The sequence below is a fragment of the Pelodiscus sinensis genome, chromosome 3 (genome assembly GCF_052426305.1).
Source record: "Pelodiscus sinensis isolate ZL-2025 chromosome 3, ASM5242630v1, whole genome shotgun sequence".
Lineage (NCBI taxonomy): Eukaryota > Metazoa > Chordata > Testudines > Trionychidae > Pelodiscus > Pelodiscus sinensis.
In genome coordinates, this window is record NC_143054.1 from 195883923 (window position 1) to 195907428 (window position 23506).

Here is a 23506-nt window from a genome sequence, read left to right on the forward strand (position 1 = left end):
CCAGCTCCCGCCGGGCCCCTGAGGAAGGGCCGGACTCAGATACAGAGGCCTGGCCTCCACCACAGGAAGGCCCGTGGCGGCCTCTGAGATGCTCAGGCAGCGAGAGGGCCCGAGGGGAGCTCTGGGCCTCAGGGCGCGCACTCCCGGGCGTCTCCGCCGCTTCCCTCACCCGCAATGCTCTGCTGCTGGCCCTTCGCCTTCTCCGCGTCCACCAGCAGGGTCGCGTAGCTGGCCTGGGACTTACGGAGCTCGTCACTGACTTCGTCCAGCCTCTTCTGCAGCGTCGCCTCCGTTTCTTTCTGAGACGTCTGCCCCAAGGGGGGGAAACAAAGCGCTGGATGTTAAGGCCGGTCTGGAGAGAGCAGTCCTGTCGCGTGCCAGTTCCAGCCCGGTCTACGCTGGGATTCAAAACCCAGTCTCCCCTCGGCATTCTCCACCGGCACAGCGCCTGGAGCTCCACAACCATCTCCTGCTCTCAACTGGCAGCAAAGACGGTCTGTGCATCACCCCTCCCTCCCACATGCGGCCTCCCTGGTTTGGGGCCGTGATGCTTACTGTATATTCCTAAGGCGAGGTTTTGCATTGCCCACACCGCACAAGCCCAGGAGCTAGGAAGGCACGTGCATCTCGCCATGCGGGCACAGTAATTCCACGGCCAAGTTCGCTGTGCCCAGTTTGCACGCCTGCTACTTCGGGCTGGTCCAGAAAAATTAAAATGGGATCAAAGGTTCCACTCCTGCCCCTTCAGGAGTCGGGTTCCCAGGGAAGGCCATTTGCACCCCTCGGCGGGGCAGTCCTGCTGATTTTGCTTGCCAAAGGCACATGCGAATTGAGTCGCTGAAGCACCCAGCTGGCATAGAACTCAGCCAGTTAGGAGCTGGGTTGCTTGGAATAGGATTCTGGTTAAGTGTGTGAGGCGCAGTGGAATTTTCCGTGTGGTTTGGATGGAGTACGATCCTTCTGCGACCAAACGTAGCAGGGAAAGAGCACGTGGTGGCCAGCCCTTCACGGAGAGGCCAGGGCCCAGAATGGGAGGATCATGCTAAAAGATCCATTTCTGCTCCCCCACTCCCTCACACTAGAGCCCCCAGAGGGCATAAAGCTATCTCCCTTTCATCGGTCCTGTTCTTACAGCTGGCAGGGAGGCAGATTGTAAAGTACCTTTCACAAACTCTGCATGTTTTTAGAGGGATGACAATATTGTACAGCACTCAAACTTCACTTGGTTATTGGGCAACACTTTCAGACGTTCCTAAGTCACTTGCGCATCTAAGTCTCCAAGAGAAGATCAACACACACACACACACACACACACACACACACACAAACTTCACTTGGTTATTGGGCAACACTTTCAGACGTTCCTAAGTCACTTGCGCATCTAAGTCACTTGCGCATCTAAGTCTCCAAGAGAAGATAAACATACATGCGCACACACACACACACACACACACACGCTTCACTTGGTTATTGGGCAACACTTTCAGACGTTCCTAAGTCACTTGCGCATCTAAGTCACTTGCGCATCTAAGTCTCCAAGAGAAGATAAACATACGCGCGCGCGCACACACACACACACACTTCACTTGGTTATTGGGCAACACTTTCAAACGTTCCTAAGTCACTTGCGCATCTAAGTCTCCAAGAGAAGATAAACATACGCGCGCGCGCACACACACACACACACACACACACACACACACACACACACACACACACACACTTCACTTGGTTATTGGGCAACACTTTCAGAAGTTCCTAAGTCACTTGCGCATCTAAGTCTCTAAGAGAAGAACAACATACACACACACACACACACACACCCCCCATCAGGGATGTGAAAATCTTCTAAAAATATTAACTGTGTAACCGATTAAAATTTAAATCGGTTACACCGGTAAAAGAGCTCGGTGGGACTGCAACTCTGCAAGCTGACAGCCCCGCCGGCTCTTGGCCCCACTGGCCTTCAGCCCCCACGGGCTTCCAGCTTCACCAGCTCCTGGCCCCACTGGCCTTCAGCCACCATAGGCCAAGTTCAACCATTCACCGTTACCGATAAGCACTAGCCTATCAGTTAACCGGTTACATTTTACATCCCTACACACCATCCATACACGCAGCCCTGTTCACAACCAGTGCTCTTTCCCTATAGAGACCCTCATTGAAGGCTACCTGGTGATGCAGGTTGATGGCCATGGAAATATTTCAAATATTTCAGCCAGGTGCCCATTAGTTCATTAACGGGCGCAGGAGGAGGTAGAGTCGTAGCCACGCTCTGTCTCGACCATGCTACAGGCCAAGAGGCCTGCGTTTCTCTGGCAACTGCTTGGCCCTCAGCCCGGCACGCCTGCGGCCTGACCCTCTCCCTGTCTCCATCCATCAGGCCACAGCCCCGGGAACGCCCAGCTCAACGTACGCGCACGCGCTTTGTACGTGTCCTAGGAGGAGCCTTTTTGGGAGACAGAATGACCCTGCCCGGCCTCCTCTCGACTGAGCATCAGAGGGCACTGCAAGCGCGGGGACGCGACACGGCTCTCCGATGCCACGGAGCTGGGTTTGCCTGCTCTCGCTGAACGCCTGCCACCATCACTGCAGGAGACAGCAACAGCCTCATCAGGATGCTCGGCCTCACTCCCTCCCAGGCCATCGAGACATTTGAGGACGCAGAGGTACCGCAAGTCTCCCACTTAATCCAACTCCACCAAGCTTGCTTCCTTGGTTGCCCACCGGGTCCACAGCTGTGGGCCACGGACCATAGCTCCTACGTGGACACCCAGCACCGCAGTGGTAACCTCTCAAGGGATAAGCACCTCTCAAGGGGTAACACATACAAACATAAGCCACTAGTACCTCTGAGAGGTTGGGATGCGGGGGCCACGCAGAGAAACAGGGAAGGAGTATGACGGAGCACCTCAATTAGCAACCCACAGCTGGGCTGGGGCACAGAGAGACAGTGGGTGCTACCACAGGGTGCCTATGAAAACAAACCACCTGAAAATTAAAAAAAAAAAAAATCCAGCCAACAGAACCAAAAAAATCCCATTGCCCCTCCATCATGGAAAAGCACCTTTTGCTGATCTGCAGGTAAACACGCAATAACAGAGCAGAGGGAGGGGGCAAGGTCCCTGTTGTGGGAGCATCTGGGGCATTTCCTATCATGAACCTCCTCACACCAGACTCCCGTTGCCAGTAAGTTTCAGGGCTGAACTATTTTTATGATGCGCCTGTTATCAAGCCGGGGGCAAGCCTAGAGCGCCCGAGCCGTGTGTCACTTTCACCTGCTCTGTGCTGAAGCCGCAGTTGGCAGCCGCACAGCTGGGTTAGACATTTATGCGGCTGAGAAGACGCAGCGTTATTTTAAAAACCAAGCAAGAGATTAGGCAGGGTTATAAACCCTCATGCTTCAGGGTGTGAGCCAGCCTCTGGGGCAATGAGATCAGGAAGGAATTTTCCATGGAGGCCAATTTCCTGCTTTGTAAAGCCTTTTGAGCATCTGTTGAGGAGGCAATATATCCTGTATGTTGTAAGCATATGCCGCGTGGGCTAACATTGGGACAGCCAGGGATGCGAAGAGGTTGTTTTTTCAGCAAGCAATGGGCTCAGCATGACACTCCCTAGTATTAAGACGCCTTTAATTAATACATAGTCTGAACATTCCATGTTATTAGCGAGGTGTTCGGCAGTGACAGCTGGGCAGGAAACGGTTCCCCGTCCCGCACAAACCTGCAGTCAGAGAACAGGTTTCTGTCCCGAACTATGACAAAGAAATAAAAAATCAGCCCCACATTTTCAGGAGCTGAAAATCCAAAATATTCATGTCCATTGACGTGTTTTGTTTTGCTTTTGGGTTGGTTTCTTTGTTTTTTAAGGTCCATTAGCTTACATTTCAAACCAGCCATTTGGACCTCGAAATGTTTCATCTCTAAAACGTAACAAAGTTTGGACCGTGTCCCCACCCCCCACCTCAGTGGAAAAAAACTCAACATCCTTTTCCCCAAATTTCCATTTGGCTAATCGATATTTCGACTGACAGACATTCCATCAACACACTTCCAACGAGCTCCACATGGAATAGCTCCCACGGCTGCACAACCTCATTGGGACCCTGTGGTGCCATGTGCTGCCCAACCAGACTGGGTTCTGAACAGATGCCATCTTTTGCCTAAGTTTTATCCCTGCTTTACAGAGGGGAAACTGAGGCACAGAGCTTTACACGACTTGCTCAAGGTCAAACAGCTAGCTCTCCGGACACCCAATCTGATGCCTGATGACCAGATCACCTGAGCAAGCAGTGGCTACAATAAAGCCAGATGCGTCAACGAAGAAAGCGACATGATTAGCAGCCAAACGAAAGGGCAGCTTGTCGGCACAGTGCTGACCTGTAGCTGGTTGATTTGTTTTTCGTACGCGGCAGCCTTTAGTTCCAGGTTCTTTTTCTGTTGCTCCTCCTGCTGCAGCGTCTCAGATTTTTCAGACAGCTCTTTGGTGAGTTTACTGCATTCTTGCCTCAGCTTGGCTAGCTCCGCATTTTGCCTAGACAGACAGACCGACCAATGACATTTGTGTACCGACTCTCATACAATTCCAGCTTAGCAGGACCCGAGTTATTTCATACGCCTTAGCCCTACATTTGCTTAGGTGCTGGAACCTAGGAGTTGAAGTGGGTTCCATTATAGACAGGGATTATAGTTTGGTTTAAGTGGCTCTCAGCACTCCCACTATAAAAATGGTTCCAGTCCCCCATATACTCAAAACACATTTTTACTGCATTACATAAGAGGCAAATATTTAGAGAGGTGTCATTTTCCTGCTTCCCCAAATAAGCAATTTCCTACACAGGACAACAACTCTTTAGCAGCAGCACTTTTGCACTGGAGACTCAGTAAAATTAAAAATCAACTGGTCAAAAGATGGGGTTTCAACATAAGAACATAAGAATTACTGGGTCAGACCAAAGGTCCATCTAGCCCACTATCCTGTCTGCCGACAGTGGCCAGCACCAGGTGCCCCAGAGAGGGTGGACCGAAGACAATGATCAAGCGATTTGTCTCCTGCCATCCCTCTCCAGCCGCTGACAAACAGAGGCCAAGGACACCATTTTATCCCCTGGCTAATAGCCTTTTATGGACCTAACCTCCATGAAATTATCTAACTTCTCTTTAAACTCTGTTATAGTCCTAGCCTTCACAGCCTCCTCTGGCAAGGAGTTCCACAGGTTGACTACACGCTGTGTGAAGTAGAACTTCCTTTTATTAGTTTTAAACCTGCTACCCATTAATTTCATTTGGTGTCCTCTAGTTCTTATATTTAGGGAACTAATAAATAACTTTTCTTTATCCGCCCTCTTCACACCACTCATGATTTTATAGACCTCTACCATATCCCCCCTCAGTCTCCTCTTTTCTAAACTGAAAAGTCCCAGTCGCTTTAACCTCTCCTCATATGGGACCCGTTCCAAACCCCTAATCATTTTAGTTGCCCTTTTCTGAACCCTTTCCAAGGCCAAAATATCTTTCATTTTTAGACTGTAAAAATCTGAGGATTTATGCGTCCAGACAGAAAAAGGAAGTTCTCTGAACATTTGGAGTTCTGTCTCCAATGACTTTAAAGCTTTTTTATATAAAACAAAATATTCAATAATCTCTTTAAATAGATATTTGTTTCCTACACACTGGCTAGTTCTTGTTTCTCTATACTGGCTCTTTGTTTTCTCTTATTCCACAGCCAAACAAAATGTGGAAGTTTTTTAAACTAAATGCGGAAGGACAAGATTTTCCATCAATCATGTATGCAATGTTATTTTAAATTAGGGTAGATCATTAACTAGAGTAGGTTTGCTCTAGGTTAGACAGATACTGCAGAGCAAAGAGTGAAACTGAACGGTGTAATTTAGTATATAGGCACTAAACAAAACATGTAGTTTGCCAAACCAGTATCCCTTCCGGACTTGAAGTTCTTCTTCACACAGCGTGTAGTCAACCTGTGGAACTCCTTGCCAGATGAGGCTATGAAGGCTAGGACTATAACAGAGTTTAAAGAGAAGCTAGATAATTTCATGGAGGTTAGGTCCATAAAAGGCTATTAGCCAGGGGATAGAAATGATGTCTCTGGCCTCTGTTTGTCAGAGGCTGGAGAGGGATGGCAGGAGACAAATCGCTTGATCATCGTCTTTGGTCCACCCTCTCTGGGGCACCTGGTGGTGTCCAGTGTCGGCAGAGAGGATACTGGGCTAGATGGACCTTTGGTCTGACCCAGTATGGCTGTTCTTATGTTCTTATGTGAAACTATAAAGCTTGACTCTGGATAATTTTTCTATCCCCAGCTATTCTTAGCCCCGCAAACACAAAGAGCCCCGTCACAATTCTTGAGTGCTATATAGATAGGCTCAAATAAAGACCTGGATAGATCAGGCAAAGGAGTTCTACCCTTTACATCACCGTTGAACTGCCCCATAATTCAGAATTAGCAATCTGTTCCAGAACTAGAACGGGGTTCATGCAGGCATGGATTTTGCAACATGACAGTAATAAAGCTGGGTGCAAAATGGGTTCCCACCTACAGAAGGCTGAAGGGGGTTGATTAAAAAAAAATGTTTAGATTCTGAAATGCTGCTCTGGTGCCTCATGGAAGTTGTAGTTTAGATACTCCACGTTCACGTTTTCCAGCCTCGGCCATGCTCCCTTCATTGTCTGCGGTGTCAATTTCACTTCCCAACAAGAGGAGGTTGTGCGTGAGCAGGGTTGCCTGAACTACAATTCTCATGAAGTTCCACAGTGATCACATGCTGAAAACACTGACTGAACACCCCCAAACCACACCGCTCGGCACACCCCCCAAACTAACACTTTTCTCAGGAAAACGGAGTCATCTAAAAAAAAAACCTGGATTGTCCCAGACAGATGATGATTCAACAGGAAGCTTGCAGCCAGGTCCAATTGGCAGAGGGAATCATAGAATCATAGAATCATAGAATGATAGGACTGGAAGGGACCTCGAGAGGTCATCGAGTCCAGCCCCCCGCCCTCAAGGCAGGACCAAGCTCCACCTACACCATCCCTGACAGATGTCTATCTAACCTGTTCTTAAATATCTCCAGAGAGGGAGATTCCACCACCTCCCTTGGCAATTTATTCCAATATTTGACCACCCTGACAGTTAGGAATTTTTTCCTAATGTCCAATCTAAACCTCCCCTGCTGCACTTTAAGCCCATTACTCCTTGTCCTGTCCTCAGAAACCAAGAGGAACAAATTTTCTCCTTCCTCCTTGTGACACCCTTTTAGATATTTGAAAACCGCTATCATGTCCCCTCTTAATCTTCTTTTTTCCAAACTAAACAAGCCCAGTTCATGAAGCCTGGCTTCATAGGTCATGTTCTCTAAACCTTTAATCATTCTTGTCGCTCTTCTCTGTACCCTTTCCAATTTCTCCACATCTTTCTTGAAATGTGGCGCCCAGAACTGGACACAGTACTCCAGCTGAGGCCTAACTAGTGCAGAGTAGAGCGGCAGAATGACTTCACGAGTTTTGCTTACAACACATCTGTTGATACAACCTAGAATCATATTTGCTTTTTTTGCAACAGCATCACACTGTTGACTCATATTCAACTTGTGGTCCACTATGACCCCTAGATCCCTTTCCGCCATGCTCCTTCCTAGACAGTTGCTTCCCATCTTGTATGTATGGAACTGATTGTTCCTTCCTAAGTGGAGCACTTTGCATTTCTCTTTATTAAACCTCATCCTGTTTACCTCTGACCATTTCTCTAACTTGCTAAGGTCATTTTGAATTATGTCCCTATCCTCCAAAGAAGTCGCAACCCCACCCAGTTTGGTATCATCTGCAAAGGGGGAAGGGGGAGCTTGGAGCGTGCCTTACTTTCCTGGGAACTGGCTGTGCCGTGGGGTGGTGGAGGGGTGGGTTTTTGGGAGCGAGGAGGAAGACGGTGTAGAAAAGCTACCTGGAACGACCCGTGGAGTCACCAACACACATGCTCTTACTTGCTCTCCGTCTGGCTGGTGGCTTGGTTCAGAGCGTCCCGTAGGATGGAGTTCTCCTGCTGCAAGCGAGCGAGCTGGGTGCTGGGGCCGTTCTCGAGCTGCTCCTGAAGAGTCCGTATCTGGAAGAGTGAGAGAGTCAGTCTACGGCAGGGGTGGGCAAGATACGGCTCACGGGCTGGATCCGGCCCGCCACACCGTTTGACCCGGCCCACGGCTGCCCTGCCACGCCCCCGTCCCCAGGCCAATGGAGCCCTGAGGGCGGGGGAGCTCACCAAGTCATTCGTTGTTTAAAACAGCTGGCGGCTCCCTCTAGGTGTCACATGCCAACTGGTCTGGGGGTGGGGGAGCACGCCAAGTCTCCTTCCCCCACCAAGGGCACACAGTGCCTAGAGGGAACCCCCTCTTCTGCCAAGGTCCCGCCCCTCCTGCCCAAGGCTCCGCCCTTTCTGGGGGCGGAGCTGGCCATCGACCACTCCACAATTTATGAAGTGGCCCCCCTGCAAAAATTAATGCCCACCCCTGGTCTGCAGGGCAGGCAGGCTCCAGCAAGGCTCCAGCAACAACTGTCCTTTATTTAAAGTCACACACATGATTTTTTCCCCCTTGCACACTATGGCAAAAGCCTGGCTTCATGCAGACGTGCCCTCTCCCCACCGCTACACCCGGCCCTCTTAAAGAGACTTCCCTTTGTATTGCACCTTGCACCAGACGGCTTAGAACCCAACGCAGAGCCCAAAAGGCAGCATCTGAGAAAGCGGGGGACATGCCCCGACACCATGGAGGAGGGGGAAATGCCATGACCAGATCCCCCTCTTAGACAGTCCCTGCGAGTCACCTCTCCGCCCCCATTCATTGACGGGGAAGGCTATTTTTGGAGGTGGCAGGAGGGACAACGGGACGCCACTTTCTCCAGCTTCAGAGCTTTATAAAGTTACGTTGGTCCCTTCCGGCCTCCAAATCGGTTCATCCCGAAATCCACGAGGGAGCGGCAGGGCACTCCCCTCGAAGCACATTCCCGACAACGCTCAGCTGGTCGCTCCCTCTAAGCCTGGCGCACAACGCGGTCACCGCTTCAGCCACACCGAAGGAGGTGGAGTTGGGCGTGGCTGGCGGGGGAAGGCAAGCCCCAGCCCCGCCCCTTCCACCTGAGGCTCCGCCCCTGGAGCCAAACCCCGCCCACTTCCAGCCCGATCCTTCCTGGCCACCTAGAGGGCTGGGGCTGCCATTTTGTGATCCCCACCTCCAGCACTCCCCAGCAGCCAGGGAGCAGGGCTGCCGCACCACTGCCCCATCCCCCCCGGTGGCCGGGGCATGCAGACAGTTTTGGGAAGGCTGTGCCTTCCTTTGCCTACACTGCCCACCGCCCAGGGAGTCGGGTCCCTCTGGGGTTTGGAATTAAGTTTACTTTACGCCGCCAAGGAAACAGCCCTGCAAGCCCAGCTCTGCTCCCGGTGCTGCCAGACTACATCCACTAGGCATCTGCGTTCAGAAGCATAAACGGCAGTCTCCTACCTTCCCTTGCAACTGCTGGGTTTCATTCACATGGTCCTGGTAACTCGTCTGCATGCGGGCTTGCACGGCGATCATCTCTTGGTCACGCACCAGCAGCTGCTCTTTCCACTTGGTTTCAACAGCCACGGTCTTCGCCTTCTCCGCCGCAAGCTCCTTCAGGAAGAGGAGACGCTTTTCATGATCGGCAACTTTTTGTTTGTTTCAAAGATCCGTCCCAACCATGGTCTATTCTGACCCCTGCCATCGCAGCGGAAGTCACGTAGACTCGAGCGACGGTGGGGGCTAGCAGACTTCCTGCAGCGTCTTGAGTGCGGTCAGGGCTGCGGGGGGTGCTCTCCCGTTGATGCCGGCTACCCTTCTCGTCAGGGTGGAGCATCAGTGTCGACGGGAGAGCGCTCGGAAGTCGATTTATCGCGTCTAAGCAGACATAATCAATCGACAGCTGGTGGATCGATCGCTGCAGTATCGATCCCCCATGTAGTGTCGACAAGTCCCACATTCCACAATTATATTGTGAAAGGACAGAGCATTTCCGTGCTAACACAGCCCTCGCCAGCATGGCCGATCTGAATTATTCAGCTCCAACAAAAACTTAACATTTGATTCTGATTTTTGTTTTGAGTGCTGTGGCCGCTGGATAACACTATTGTTCAGCATTTGATCAGCTAAGAGAGAGGAGTAAGACACCCTAGAATTTTTCCAGAACACACACACACACACACACACACACACACACACACACACACACACACACACACACACACACACACAGAGAGAGAGAGAGAGAGAGAGAGAGAGAGAGAGCAGGAAAGCCACGCCAGAAGACAGCACAAGTGTTCTTTTGTTATTTCAATACACCATTGTCATAGAATCATAGAACACTAGAACAGGAAGGGACCTCGAGAGGTCATCGAGTCCAGTCCCCTGCCCTCATGGCAGGACCAAGCACCATCTATATCATCCCTGATAGATGCCTGTCCAACCTGCTCTTAAATATCTCCAGGGATGGAGATTCCACAACCTCCCTGGGAAATTTATTCCAGTGTTTAACCACCCTGGCAGTTAGGAAGTTTTTCCTAATGTCCAACCTGAACCTCCCTTTCTGCAAAAGCCCTTTGCTTCTTGTCCTATCCTCAGAGGCCAAGGAGAACAAATGTTTCTCTCTCTTCCTTGGAACACCCTTTTAGATACTTGAAAACTGCTCATGTTCCCTCTCAGTCTTCTCTTTTGTAAACTAAACAAGCCCACTGCTTTCAGCCTTGCCTCACAACTCATGTTTCGTAGATCATTTTTGTTGCTCTTCTCTGGACCGTCTCCAATTTCTCCACATCTTTCTTGCAAAGTGGTGCTCAGAACCGGACACAACACTCCAACTGAGGCCTAACATTGTGCTCCATTAATTCACACAGGTGACAGTCAGATGAATGACCTCATCTAGGATGGGATAAGAGAGTCTTTGCATGGTGAGCAGCTAATGAAGGACAACCAAAGAGGAGAATTGTCGCTCATGTGATTTCTGGAGTTCCCCACACTTAAGCCAGCTCCAGATCACGTTTTAGCCTGCAGACGGGGTGTAAAGGGTCACTCAACGGCTGTCAGCATGAATTGGGGCAGGAGGAGTTGGTGTTTAGTCCCAGTGAGGGTAGCGTGACATCAGAGGGACACTTCCCCCTTCCCCCCAGCACATGACAATGAAGACACTCACTGAAATTCTCATGTGCACCTTTTGCCAAAAAAGAGATTAAGATGGACACAGACGTGTTCCATTCCCCCCAACCCCCACACACACCCTTTTCCCCTTCTGGCCAATAACCTGCCTTGCTATTACATAGTGCAACTTTTAGAGCCTAGGAGAGGTGACCGGATTGGACGTGTTCTGGTCCCCATCAACTGCACAGCCTCGGAAAATATCTGCATCAAAAGCCACCGCTAGAATTTTCGATCACGGCTGGATTGCGGAGGGAGGCTTCCATGCAAGTCAGCTTAACCAAATGACTTCAACTCACTTGGATTTAAAAAGCAGCCTCCCTCCAGGGAAAAAGGCCAAGGGTGCACTCAGTAGTTTTACACTGATCATTCACAAAGCGGCCTTGGATCCACGGAAGAATTTCCCCACAACATCGATGGGAATTTTGCAGACGGCCTTTTTCTGGCTCCCCAGAGCTCCGTTACACAGACTTCCACGGTGAACGTGTTTTTGTTCGGCTTGTACAGCACCGAGCACAATGGGATCCCACTCCCTTTCCCTTGGCACTACCACAGTGCAGCTCAGAAACGTGCCTCGCACAGGAGCAGCATCCACCCCAGCCACGTGCCTCGCACAGAAGCAGCATCCACACCAGCCACGTACCTCACACAGAACCAGCATCCAAACCAGCCACGTGCCTCGCACAGAACCAGAATCCACACCAGCCACGTGCCTCGCACAGAACCAGCATCCACCCCAGCCACGTGCCTCGCACAGAAGCAGCGTCCACACCAGCCACGTGCCTCGCACAGAAGCAGCATCCACACCAGCCACGTGCCTCGCACAGAAGCAGCGTCCACCCCAGCCACGTGCCTCGCACAGAAGCAGCGTCCACACCAGCCATGTGCCTCGCACAGAAGCAGCATCCACACCAGCCACGTGCCTCGCACAGAACCAGCATCCACCCCAGCCACGTGCCTCGCACAGAAGCAGCGTCCACCCCAGCCACGTGCCTCGCACAGAAGCAGCGTCCACACCAGCCATGTGCCTCGCACAGAAGCAGCGTCCACACCAGCCACGTGCCTCGCACAGAAGCAGCATCCACCCCAGCCACGTGCCTCGCACAGAAGCCGCGTCGACACCAGAAACAAGCTCTGAAGAATCTGCGATCCTGCCGTGGAACTCAGGCAGCAGGGGAGCCCTACAGAGGAAGCTGGAGAAAGCCAGCAGTCCAGGCCCAGGGAGGGTAGGAGACTGACCTGTCCTCACCTTACTTAGCTCCCTCAGTTTGTTTTTGGCAGCAGATGCATCCTCTTGTTCCGCAGCAAGTTGCTTCTCTCTCTCTTCCAACTGACGCTTCAAAGCAGTAACTGGGTCCCCTTTCTGAGTGGCCTGTGAAGAAGAGACCACGTGTCAGCGATACGAGCCACCTCGTAAGCCTATCTCATGTCAAATCATGTCAAACCAATCTGATCGCTTTCTTTGATAGGATAATGAGTCTTGTGGATAAGGGAGAAGCGGTAAGTGGTGGATGTGGTATACCTAGACTTTAGTAAGGCGTTTGATACGGTCTCGCATGATATTCTTATCAATAAACTAGGCAAATACAACTTAGCTGGGGCTACTATAAGGTGAGTGCATAACTGTCTGGAAAACCATACTCAGAGAGTAATTATTAATGGTTCACAATCCTGCTGGAAAGGTATAACAAGTGGGGTTCCACAGGGGTCTGTATTGGGACCGGCTCTGTTCAATATCTTCATCAATGATTTAGATATTGGTATAAAAAGTACACTTATTAAGTTTGAGGATGATATTAAGCTGGGCGGGGTTGGAGGATAGGGTCATAATTCAAAATGATCTGGACAAATTGGAGAAATGGTTTGAGGTAAACAGGATGAAGTTTAATAAGGACAAATGCAAAGTACTCCACTTAGGAAGGAACAATCAGTTTCACACATACAGAATGGGAAGCGACGGTCTAGGAAGGAGTACTGCAGAAAGGGACCTAGGGGTTATAGTGGACCACAAGCTGAATATGAGTCAGCAGTGTGATGCTGTTGCAAAAAAAGCAAACATGATTCTGGGAGGCATTAACAGGAGTGTCGTGAGCAAGACACGAGAAGTCATTCTTCCACTCTACTCTGCGCTGGTTAGGCCTCAGTTGGAGGATTGTGTCCAGTTCTGGATGCCGCATTTCAAGAAGGATGTGGAGAAATTGGAGAGGGTCCAGAGAAGAGCAACGAGAATGATGAAAGGTCTAGAGAACATGACCTATGAGGGAAGGCTGAAAGAATTGGGTTTGTTTAGTTTGGAAAAGAGAAGATTGAGGGGGAACATGATGGCAGTTTTCAGGTATCGAAAAGGGTGTCATAAGGAGGAGGGAGAAAACTTGTTCATCTTGGCCTCTGAGGATAGAACAAGAAGCAATGGGCTTAAACTGCAGCAAGGGAGGTTTAGGTTGGACGATAGGAAAAAGTTCCTGTCAGGGTGGTCAAACACTGGAATGAATTGCCCAGGGAGGTTGTGGAATCCCCATCTGTGGAGATATTTAAGAGTAGGTTAGATAAATGTCTATCAGGGATGGTCTAGACAGTATTTAGTCCTGCCATGAGGGCAGGGGACTGGACTCAATGACCTCTCGAGGTCCCTTCCAGTCCTAGTACTCTATGATTCTATGATCTTCCCTCAGCACAGGAAAGATTAGCAGGAATTTGGGCCCAAACTGCCAAGTGCAACCGTGGAGAAGCAGACACAGTAAGAACGCACAGCGGCAGTCAAAAAAGCAAACAGTGTTAGGAATCATTAAAAAAGGGATAGAGAATGAGACAGAGACTATCTTAGGGTACGTCTACACTAGCTCGTTAGTTTGAGCTAGGTAGGGTAATTAGGGCAAGCGGAGTTGCAAATGAAACCCGGGATTTAAATATCCCGGGCTTCATTTGCATGTTCCCGGGTGCCGTCATTTTAAAATCCCCCTTAGTCCAAACTCTGTGCCCGCGGCTACACGTGGCACAAAGTAGGTAGTTCAAATTAAAGATCCTAATTCGAACTACTGTTACTCCTCATTCCACGAGGTGTAACAGTTAACTCAAACTAAGGACTTAGTTTGAGTTAACGTTTGATTGCCGCGTGTAGCCACGGGCAGTTAGTCTGGACTAGTGGCATTTAAAAATGGCGACCAGACGGGAAAATGCAAATAAATCCCAGGATATTTAAATCCCGGGCTTCATTTGCAACTTCAAATGCCTACATTAGCCTCCCTAGTTCAACCTAGGGGGCTAGTGTAGACATACCCTAAGTTATTTACTTGTTCCCATAAGAACTAGGGGTCACCAAATGAAATTAACAGGTAACACAAACAAAAGGAAGTTTTTCTTCATGCAGCACATAGTCAACCTGTGGAACTCCTTGCCAGAGGATGTTGCAAAGACCAGGACTTGGACAGGGTTTAAAACAGAGCTAGATAAATGCATGGAGGTTAAGTCCCTCAATGGCTATTAGCCAGGATGGGTAGGAATGGTCCCTAGCCTCTGTCAGAGGATGGGCATGGGTGACAGGGGAGGGATCACTTGATTCTCTGTTCTGTTCACTCCTTCTGAGGCACCTGGTGCTGGCCACTGTCGGCAGACAGGATACTGGGCTGGATGGACCTTTAGTCTGACCCAGTCTGGCCGTTCTTATGTTCTTAATGCAAACACTTGGGTGGGCAGAGCATGCAGAAAGTGGTTTATAGAGGACCCTCGCTTCATCTTCTCACCCTTCCAGAAGGCTGGTCATTTGGACAGCCACACCGCACAGCCGAAAACCAAGAGCCAGGTCCTCGGCTGGCGAGACTCCGCTGAAGTCACCCGCAGGGTGCTAGAGAGCCCGCCCTACACGCTGGATTTTCCGGCAGGACTTTAGAACTGCAGGCACCAAGGCAAGCGGGAATCAAACCCGGCGCTGCCGGCGCACTTTTCGCCAGAAGATCTCCAGGCACGTGGGCAGGGCTGAGGGACATGAGGAGTTCTCCCAGTGCGGTTCCTCTGGAACCCAGGAGTCTGTCGCCTCGGCCCAGGGCGGGGTCTGTGCTAATGCAGGAGTCTTCACGAGACCGAGGCTTTAATGCTACGTCACCCTGGAGATCAGGGACCCCCCCAGCCAGTGTCTGGAACAGACGGGTGCTCCGAGCAGCCAGCGCCAGCCAATGCTGAGAAACGCACTCTGCTCTGCCTGCGAGTGGCACCCGACTGATTCACAGCCGGAGGCCTGCTCCTCCGCCGGCGTCAGCCACCGCGGCTCCGTTCCTCGCGCCCGCTGTGAGCCACCGGCCACCCCCACGAGAGTGTAACGCGTCCGGGGAACGGAGGTCGAGACGCGCAGAGCCAGGCTGCGCCCGCTGGGTCTCCCTTCACGCGCCAGCAGCCCGCCTTAGCGGTACGGTACCGTGTGCCAGGTGTCCTGAGTGCCTGATTTGTCCGTCAGGATCTCGAGGAGCTGCTGCGCCTCCCCCTCGCTGAAAACCATGCTGCTGATGGTGGATACCAGGCTCTTGTAGGGCAAGTACAGGGGGCCATCAGCATCTGTAGGAACTAGAGAGGGAGAAGGGCGTCATTATCCATGGCTGGGCACTAGGGGGATCTCACATGCAAACTTGCACTGATTTAGCTAAACGGGTGTGAGTCCCTGAGCCGACTAGGGATGTGACTGCTTAACCGGTTATGCTTACCGATTATAGTTAATCTATGGGGGTTGGAGCAGACGCGCCTGCTCTGTTTAATCGGTTAACTAGTTAAATACGTGTAACCGGTTAACCAATTAAACCAGATCTTACATCACGTATTTTGATTCAAGAGTCTCCTATTTCACTAGCTGAAACCTCTTCTTCAGCTCCACCAAAGTAAGTCTGTCTTCATCTCCATGCACCAGCTTTTTGCATGGGTTTAACTACGTTTTTTCTAATTAAAAACAAAATCGCTTCACGTTACAGTGAAAATTAGCAACCAGGAAGACCGACGGCACATGCATTTCTCAATATACTGTTAAACTGGTTCATCAGAGTGCCCATGCACCATATAGAATATTACCTGATAGCACAAAGCGTAACAGTCGTCTTTGGTGCATGGTCTTCTTTCTTGAGGACACATTTTTCTAGTCCAAACCTCACTGACCACAATTTTATAAAGTGAAGGTTCATCGATTAGAATTGAATGCATTTTGGACACACCCAATCTAAGTTAGTTTTACTGCAGGTCTGGGATTCGAGTGCGACTTAATCATTTAGAAACCATCTGGAAATCAGCACTTTCAACTCGTCTGCACATAACGCATGGCAAAGTCACCAAGAGTGGGCTATTTCCAGGGACAGTCTTGTGTGCCAGAGCGCTGGAATTTCAGACACACGGTTTTCTCCAGGAATAATGCTGGCGCACGATTTTTCAGACATAGCAGAGATGGAAAAACTACATTGTGAAAAAAAAAACCCCCACCAGTTCTCAAGCTCCATCTGGAGCAGCCTCACTTCCGGAGTCAGCTGTTTCAGCATCATTCCAGTGGTGTAGCAACCAGTTGTATAACCCTGTTGTGACAGAGGTCTGCAGGGCGTGGAGGAAATCACGGTTTATAAGTCTGTTAGGGGGTTGGACTCTAGTTTAGACAGATTAAGATAACCAGCTATTGCCGCCCTGTCTTGTATCCTGCAGAAACCTCGCTCTGAAGAGCCGGAGCAATCTTATGTAAGTTTCAAGAACAAAGGTTTTCAGAGGATTAACTAGTGTAAGGAATAATAGTCAGAGCAGGACCTATACGGTTAGAGAGCATATTTTAACGTTGCCTCCATGGTTTCAATAGGCACCTCACGGATTTGTCTACACGCGGGAAGTTACTCCAGAATAAGGCAGGGTGCAAATGTAAAGCACAACAGCTTGTCCGGAATAACTCCCCGGCTAGACGTTCTGGAATAGCTGCTCCATTCAATTCTCCAGTGTGAACGAACCTCTGCCCATTCGCTTTATGTTTCAGAACCGTGAAGAGCTGGGGCAGTTCATCTCTTGCATCGCTGCACGGGTTTACACACCAGTCCCGTTTTCCAAGTTCAGTGCTGCCACAAGGACTAGATTCTGGGGTGTATGTAAGCGCCGCCAAGAGAAATACGGCTCTGTTCATCCCCACAGCGGCTGATTCCCGCTGCAAGGGGTGAGGGTCTCAGACTGCTTCCATTGGCCTTCAGTTTTAGGTCCTGGGGGGCTCAGGACTCCAGCAGGGTTAGCACCCTAGCAAGCACCAGGGACTGTATGAGGCCATGTTTATTGCTTGAACTGGCTGGCATTGCACCCCCACCACACCCCCAGCTAAAGTGCCGACTTGTTGTACTTTGCCTGCATTCACTTGTTCTGAAAACGTACGTGTAACCCACACACCTTCCGGTGTGGTTCTGTCCCATGCAGTGGCACGGAGACCCCTCACAGAGAGAAAGGAGGAGTTTGCTCTACAACTTCTGCGGGCAGCTTGCTGGCTTTTAGCTCAAGCTGTAACGGCTCCTGCATGAAGATCCTGAGATCCCCGGTTCGGTTCCGCCTCTCGGCATCACACAAGCATCTAACCAATGGGGCAAGCGAAACTGATTCTGGCCTGACGGGTTAGCAGACAAACAAAGGGGTTTTTTGGCTTGATATTTTGTTGATGCAGTTGGATCAAAGGAAGGGCCTTCACCAAGCGTTGGAGCCACACCACTAGTTCAGCTGGGAAAGCACTGGAGACTTTTTTTAGACAGGAGTGTGGCAGCAAACAGCTTGGGATCCAAGTGTTTAATTGCAGCAGAATGACCACAGCCCCGAAGCCTTTCATAAGGAGAGGGACCGCAGAGTTAGTCACTCCCTGCCAGTTCCTTAGGGGTTTCAAAAAGCAATTTGGGGGAGCCCAAAGGGGGAGTCCTGTGTCAGGCACAATCCCCACTCGCGCCTACAGTGGAGGTGAACGGTGGCTCCGACGTCTTGTAGAGATGGTGCCTGGTCATCTCAAGCAACTGGGCACCGGAAACGGAACGCGAATGTTAGTGTCAGCAACTTGCTTCCCGGGCCAGGCGAGAGTACAGAAAGTTACAATGCTGCCCCCGTGAGCAGTTAGGAAGGTGACAGAATTGCCTTGCCACGCCAGCAGGAACGCCAGTTGGTACGATGGGACAGGTGTCCCTGGGAGAAGGCCACTCGCCCATTTCAGTCACAGCCAGGGTTCCCTCGAAGGTGCACGCCTGCACACCAAAAATTTCAGCCCCTCCCACTTCCTCAGCAGAGCCGCAGCTGCACTTCGGGTCGGGGCCATGTGGTGGGTGGCTGCAGTCCTGCCACAGGCCACGCCCCTAGCTTCAGTCCCAGCATCTGGGGCAGCTGCCGGCCATGCGGCCATGCCCCCGGGAACAGCTAGAGCCACGGCTGCACGGCAGGTGCTGGGACCAGGGCCGAGGTGCTACTTTTAGTACTGCGGTCCCGGCCCCAGCAGCCACGACCCCAGCTGCTCCTGAGGGCGGGCCGTGTGGCGGGTGGCTGACCAGTGTTCCAAGATGGCAGCCGGGGCCACGGTGCAGGTGCTCACACAGTCAGGCAGAGCGTGGGAGTCCTGGGCTGCAGCAGGGCTGCTGGGGAGAGGTCCTGGTGGCGTGTGGTGGAGCCCTCCCAGGCAACAGCAGAGCCAGGGGGAAAGCGAAGCCCTGGGTGACAGTGGAGCCATGGGAGGACGGGGGGTAGCAGAGCCTAACCGTAATCCCATGGGGAGGGGAGAGTAGAGCCCCAGGCAGCAGTGGGCAGCCAGAAGGAAATGAGTAGACCTGGCTGCATTGACCTCCCCTGGCCCGGCAAATTCCCTGGTCCAGGTCCACTCAGGTCCCAAGGGCGCCAGACCAGGGAGGTTCAACATGTGGTTTATTTTGGAAGGGTCTCTTGGCAATAATGGAGGCAAGAGCTTTTGTATTTTTGAATGAAAGGTGAGGTTCAGGAACACCACAGAGAGCCTCTAGCCTAGGAGCAAGAGCCAACCCACCAAGCCACCAGAACTGGGCCCCTCAAGCACTTAAAACCCCAACCAGGACCCCTCTTGGCAGAAGCATCGACTACAGAACACGGTGCTCTGGTTCGTTCCCTTGGATGAGATCCCAATTTACTTCACCAGCCGCGGGCGGGAGTCTGCAGTTGTGTAGCAAGCGGCGCTTTCTGTCGGCAGCCTCATGCCCTTCGTCGCTCTTGGTGGAGAAGACATGGCTCTCGTCTCTGTTACAATGGTCCCCGTTTAAAAAAAAAAACAATGTTTGCCGTAGGTTACCCATGGGCATGAGATGACGGCGCTAGAACAGGTAACACCATGTGCCAACTGATAGGAACTGCGGAACGTGCTAGGCTACGTCTACACTAGCATGATTTTCCGGAAATGCTTTTAACAGAAAAGTTTTCCATTAAAAGCATTTTCGGAGAAGCGTGTCTAGATTGGCAGGACGCTTTTCCGGAAAAGCGTCCATGGCCAATCTAGACGCGCTTTTCCACAAAAAAGCCCCGATCGTCATTTTCGCGATCGGGGCTTTTTTGTGGAAAACACTATTGCGCTGTCTACACTGGCCCTTTTCCGGGACAGTTTTCCGTAAAATGACTTTTGCCCAAACGGGAGCAGCATAGTTTTTCCAGAAAAGCAGTGATGATTTTACATGAGATCGTCAGTGCTTTTCCGGAAATTCAAGCAGCCAGTGTAGACAGCTGGCAAGTTTTTCCGGAAAAGCGGCTGATTTTCCAGAATAACTTGCCAGTGTAGACACAGCCCTAGAGTTTGGCAAACGTAGCTATTAATGGGACAATGTCAGATTAGAAGGAAGTCTCTAGTGAGGTTCTGGGGCTAAGGGGTGTTTATTACCTTTAGCCATGCCCTGGATGTAGGCATGAGAGCACATTGATCAAATGTGCAATGGATACAAAGCTGGCCGGGGTTGCAAATACCGTGAAGGTCAGAACTCAAATGCAAAGGAATCTTGATACATTCGAGAACGGGGGTAGCGATCAGAAAGTCAGCAAGGACAAGTGCAAGGTGCCACCTTCAAGGAAGAAAACCAAATGCACAAATACAGAATTTCGCTCACTCACACACAACTCAAAATTTGCCCAGCGTATCGGCAACAAACATTTCTCAATGAATATCGATTCTTTTGTATTGATGCTAAACCCATAGGCTGTTGAGGACGACATATGAAAAGGGACTTTTCTAGGATTCACAGAGGGTCGAAAGCTTGCAGCTATTGTAAGAAATAGAACCAATCATTAGCTTATGCACTAGGCACCGTGTAGTAATGTGAAAAAAGAAGAAAGAGCAGGTTGCAATTTTCTGGTGATTATCCCTGAATTCGTTTTCGGAATGTCATTAGCTTGCACCGGCAGAATGAGCCAACGGGGAGGGAGAACATGTTCATTTTTTTATGCTTTACAAATTACTACACTTTTTGATGGGATTGGGCCGGGGTTGGGACGAAGGGGGAGCTGTGCAGATGAGGGGGGCAGAGGGGCACAATGCAGGGGGAGTGGTGGAGGGAGCACAGGATGGGGGTGCTGGGGTTGGGATGCCCATGGATGCAGGAATGGTGGGAGCAAAAAAAAGGTAGTGTTGGGCCCCAAGGGTCATCTGCAGGGTGGGAGGGCGGGGGGAGGGGGAAGAGACACAAGCATTGACAATGGTCCCTGTAAGCTGAGCGCTTGGGCAGTCACCCAGGAGTGATTCCAATGCCACCCAGCTGATTAGAAACACATGCAGGGGGCGCTCTGATGTGGTGCACATCTGCATGTGCTTCCGTGCATACAAATTTATTCTGCACGTGGATGTAAAAAAGTTAGAGGGGACATTGGCGGGGACTTGGGAAGAGAGGATGGGAAGGAGCCAGAGGCAGGGCATTATCCTGACCAGAGTGAGCCAGCCCTCCCCTGAGCTCTCGTTTGGATGCTCTTCTCCCCTGACTCCTGAAACGTGAGTTGCCCCGGCTCTGTGCAGCTGGTCTCGTTCCCTGCCACGCTCTCTCTCCCCTGAGCCCTCCCGGCAGAGCTTGGAGCAGCTGGGGCAGGAGGGCCGTGGGAGCCAGAGGCAGGGATGCCTGCAGAGATCCCCCACAGGACATGTCAGCCCCACCAGGAGCACGGAAATTAACCGGTGACCCCCACAGCAGAGCCCCAGCCAGCACAAGCACCTGCTGGGAAGGGAGAGCGCAAGGATCCAGGCAGACACGCATTCCGGGGAAGGCCGGGGGGAGCTCAGCATGACCTCCTGTAATCACTGGCTCGGCATGGGTGTGTTGCACACAAAGCAGACCTGGCCGGCTGTGAAATCTCACAGCCTCGAGCCTTGCAGCTCGCTCAGCCTAAGTGGTAGTTGCAGATCAGGCTTATGTGATGCACCCAAGGTCCCACAAGAAACCTGTGGCAGAGGAGGGATTGGCACCCAGGTCTTACGTCTTATGCCAGTGCACTAATCCCTGGGCCACCCTCTCTCCATTTTCCCTGCCTCCCCCCAGCTTTAAATTTAACTCAAATCATTTTAAAACCCTCGGACTAGCCCGTAACATCTCTTCTTCCCCTCGCACTGGCGAGCGACGGTTCTTGACCCTCCCCGCTTTGCTTCAAGCCGGCGAGCTCAGGCCCCTTCCAACTCTTCCACTTTCGGCGTCACTTCGCAACGCACCCTTGGCAGCCTGCGGAAATCTTCTTTTACAAGGCGGCGGGAAGACGGGACCATCCTCTGTCCACCGGGATCCTCCTGCGCGTGGCTACTCCTTCGGGCACGCAGCCTCGCTGGAGCCGAGCGCGCGGCTTTTGTTCATTTTCGGCTTTAAGGCCGGGGAGACACCCATGCCGAAGTCTGCACGGGACAGAGGGATCCTCACCAGTAGCCTCCCCACCCAAGGAACTGACGCTGACTGTTCTTAGACAAAGCCCCGGCGTTCCACAGAGCTGGGGAAAGGTTTCAAGACAGCCACCACGGAGAGGGGCTGCTCCGGTGGTCGGGGCCTGCGCCCCCTTTAATTGGTTAAACAGAATGCTTAGCCACCAGCTAACCAATTAAAGGGATTTCACATCCCTAGTTTATATGCAGATTTCCTGGAGACTCCTTTGTGGGAGAGTAACATGGACGCAATCGCAAACTCTGCTGCCACCTGCAACCTTCCAGGCTTGTATTTCTAGAGAAAGCTGCCGGGTTTCCATGTGCTTAGGGCACAGACCTGGAATCCTGGCTTTGGTGTGGCCACCATGGGGTAAGAGTCTCTGCAGACCAGCCACTCAGCTGAGAAAGGCGCCCTCCGTGGCCGCAAGAGAGGGAGAAGATGCCTACGACAGAGAGACATCTTTGTGTATTCGATTTGCCACAAGCCTGGTTCTCAGACACAGAAGACGTGATTTTTCCCCTCCCCGTAGTTTCGCAGCCGTCTTACACGTCAGACTAGCAGATGCACCCAAATATAGCATCAATCTTCGGTTTCAGAGGAAGTCGGGAAGCATCAACGTTAAGATTCCAACAGCCAAACTGTTATGCTGGGCGTGTGCACGAGCCTTTAGTCTGCTTTGGGTGCAATTTCTTACTGGCTAAACCAGAAAAAGGGAAACAAAACTATCTGTGTGCATGCAACACGAGCGCACTTTGCTCCTAGTCTCTGGTGTATTTCTTCTTCGGTCCTTCCTCAAGACAAGCATTCCTGAACGCTTACTGCAGTCACCATCCTCGGGAGACAGAATTCTCCAAGCTATCCTTCCCGGAGCAGGCTCAGGAGACGCCAAAATAATCTGAAGGCAAAGCAGTAATCCAATAAGGATTTCTAGAAGTTCTAACGTCCTGCCTCTCCAAAGCACCCGCACGTTTTCTTCCCTCTCATTACAGCTTATTTAGAGGAGATCTGCAGAGCACCTGACTAGCTGAATGGTAACCAAATGCAAGGCACTGGTCCTCTATGACAACTAGCTTGCTTTCGGGAGGCAGAAGGATACGGTGCTTCTCCTTTAGCTACATCTAGCAGGCTGCGAGCGGCACTCCGCTGTCATGGGGGCAGGTCCACTTTAGTAGGGTCGCTTTCATTGAAGAGGCTGACAACCAACTACTCCTGGTCACTTTCAGGATAAAAAATTCCACTGCCATCTTTCCCCGACGAGGACCAGTCAGAAGCAATCCATGCGTGCGCTCTACCTTTATGCGTGATTCCGCCAAGATGGCTCAGTGTTTAGACAGCGGTCTCCCCCTTTCCTGGGATAGACAGAAGAGAAACTACAAGTCTACCCTTCAAGCACTGCCTTAGGGTACGTCTAGACTACCGGGTT

General features: G+C 51.3%; 1 protein-coding gene across 6 annotated transcripts in view; it reads right to left on the reverse strand.

Annotated features, from left to right (window-relative positions):
* The window catches only part of RRBP1 (ribosome binding protein 1), a 65799-nt gene that overhangs the window by 24528 nt on the left and 17765 nt on the right, over positions 1-23506 (reverse strand). For all 6 annotated transcript variants that reach the window (XM_075925749.2, XM_075925745.2, XM_075925744.2 and 3 more), the window contains 6 exons: positions 15630-15775; positions 12471-12593; positions 9515-9667; positions 8003-8121; positions 4380-4533; positions 170-308 (listed from right to left, as the gene is read on the reverse strand). In XM_075925749.2, the coding sequence (XP_075781864.2) occupies positions 170-308; positions 4380-4533; positions 8003-8121; positions 9515-9667; positions 12471-12593; positions 15630-15775 (834 nt within the window). The remainder of the gene's footprint in view (positions 1-169; positions 309-4379; positions 4534-8002; positions 8122-9514; positions 9668-12470; positions 12594-15629; positions 15776-23506) is intronic.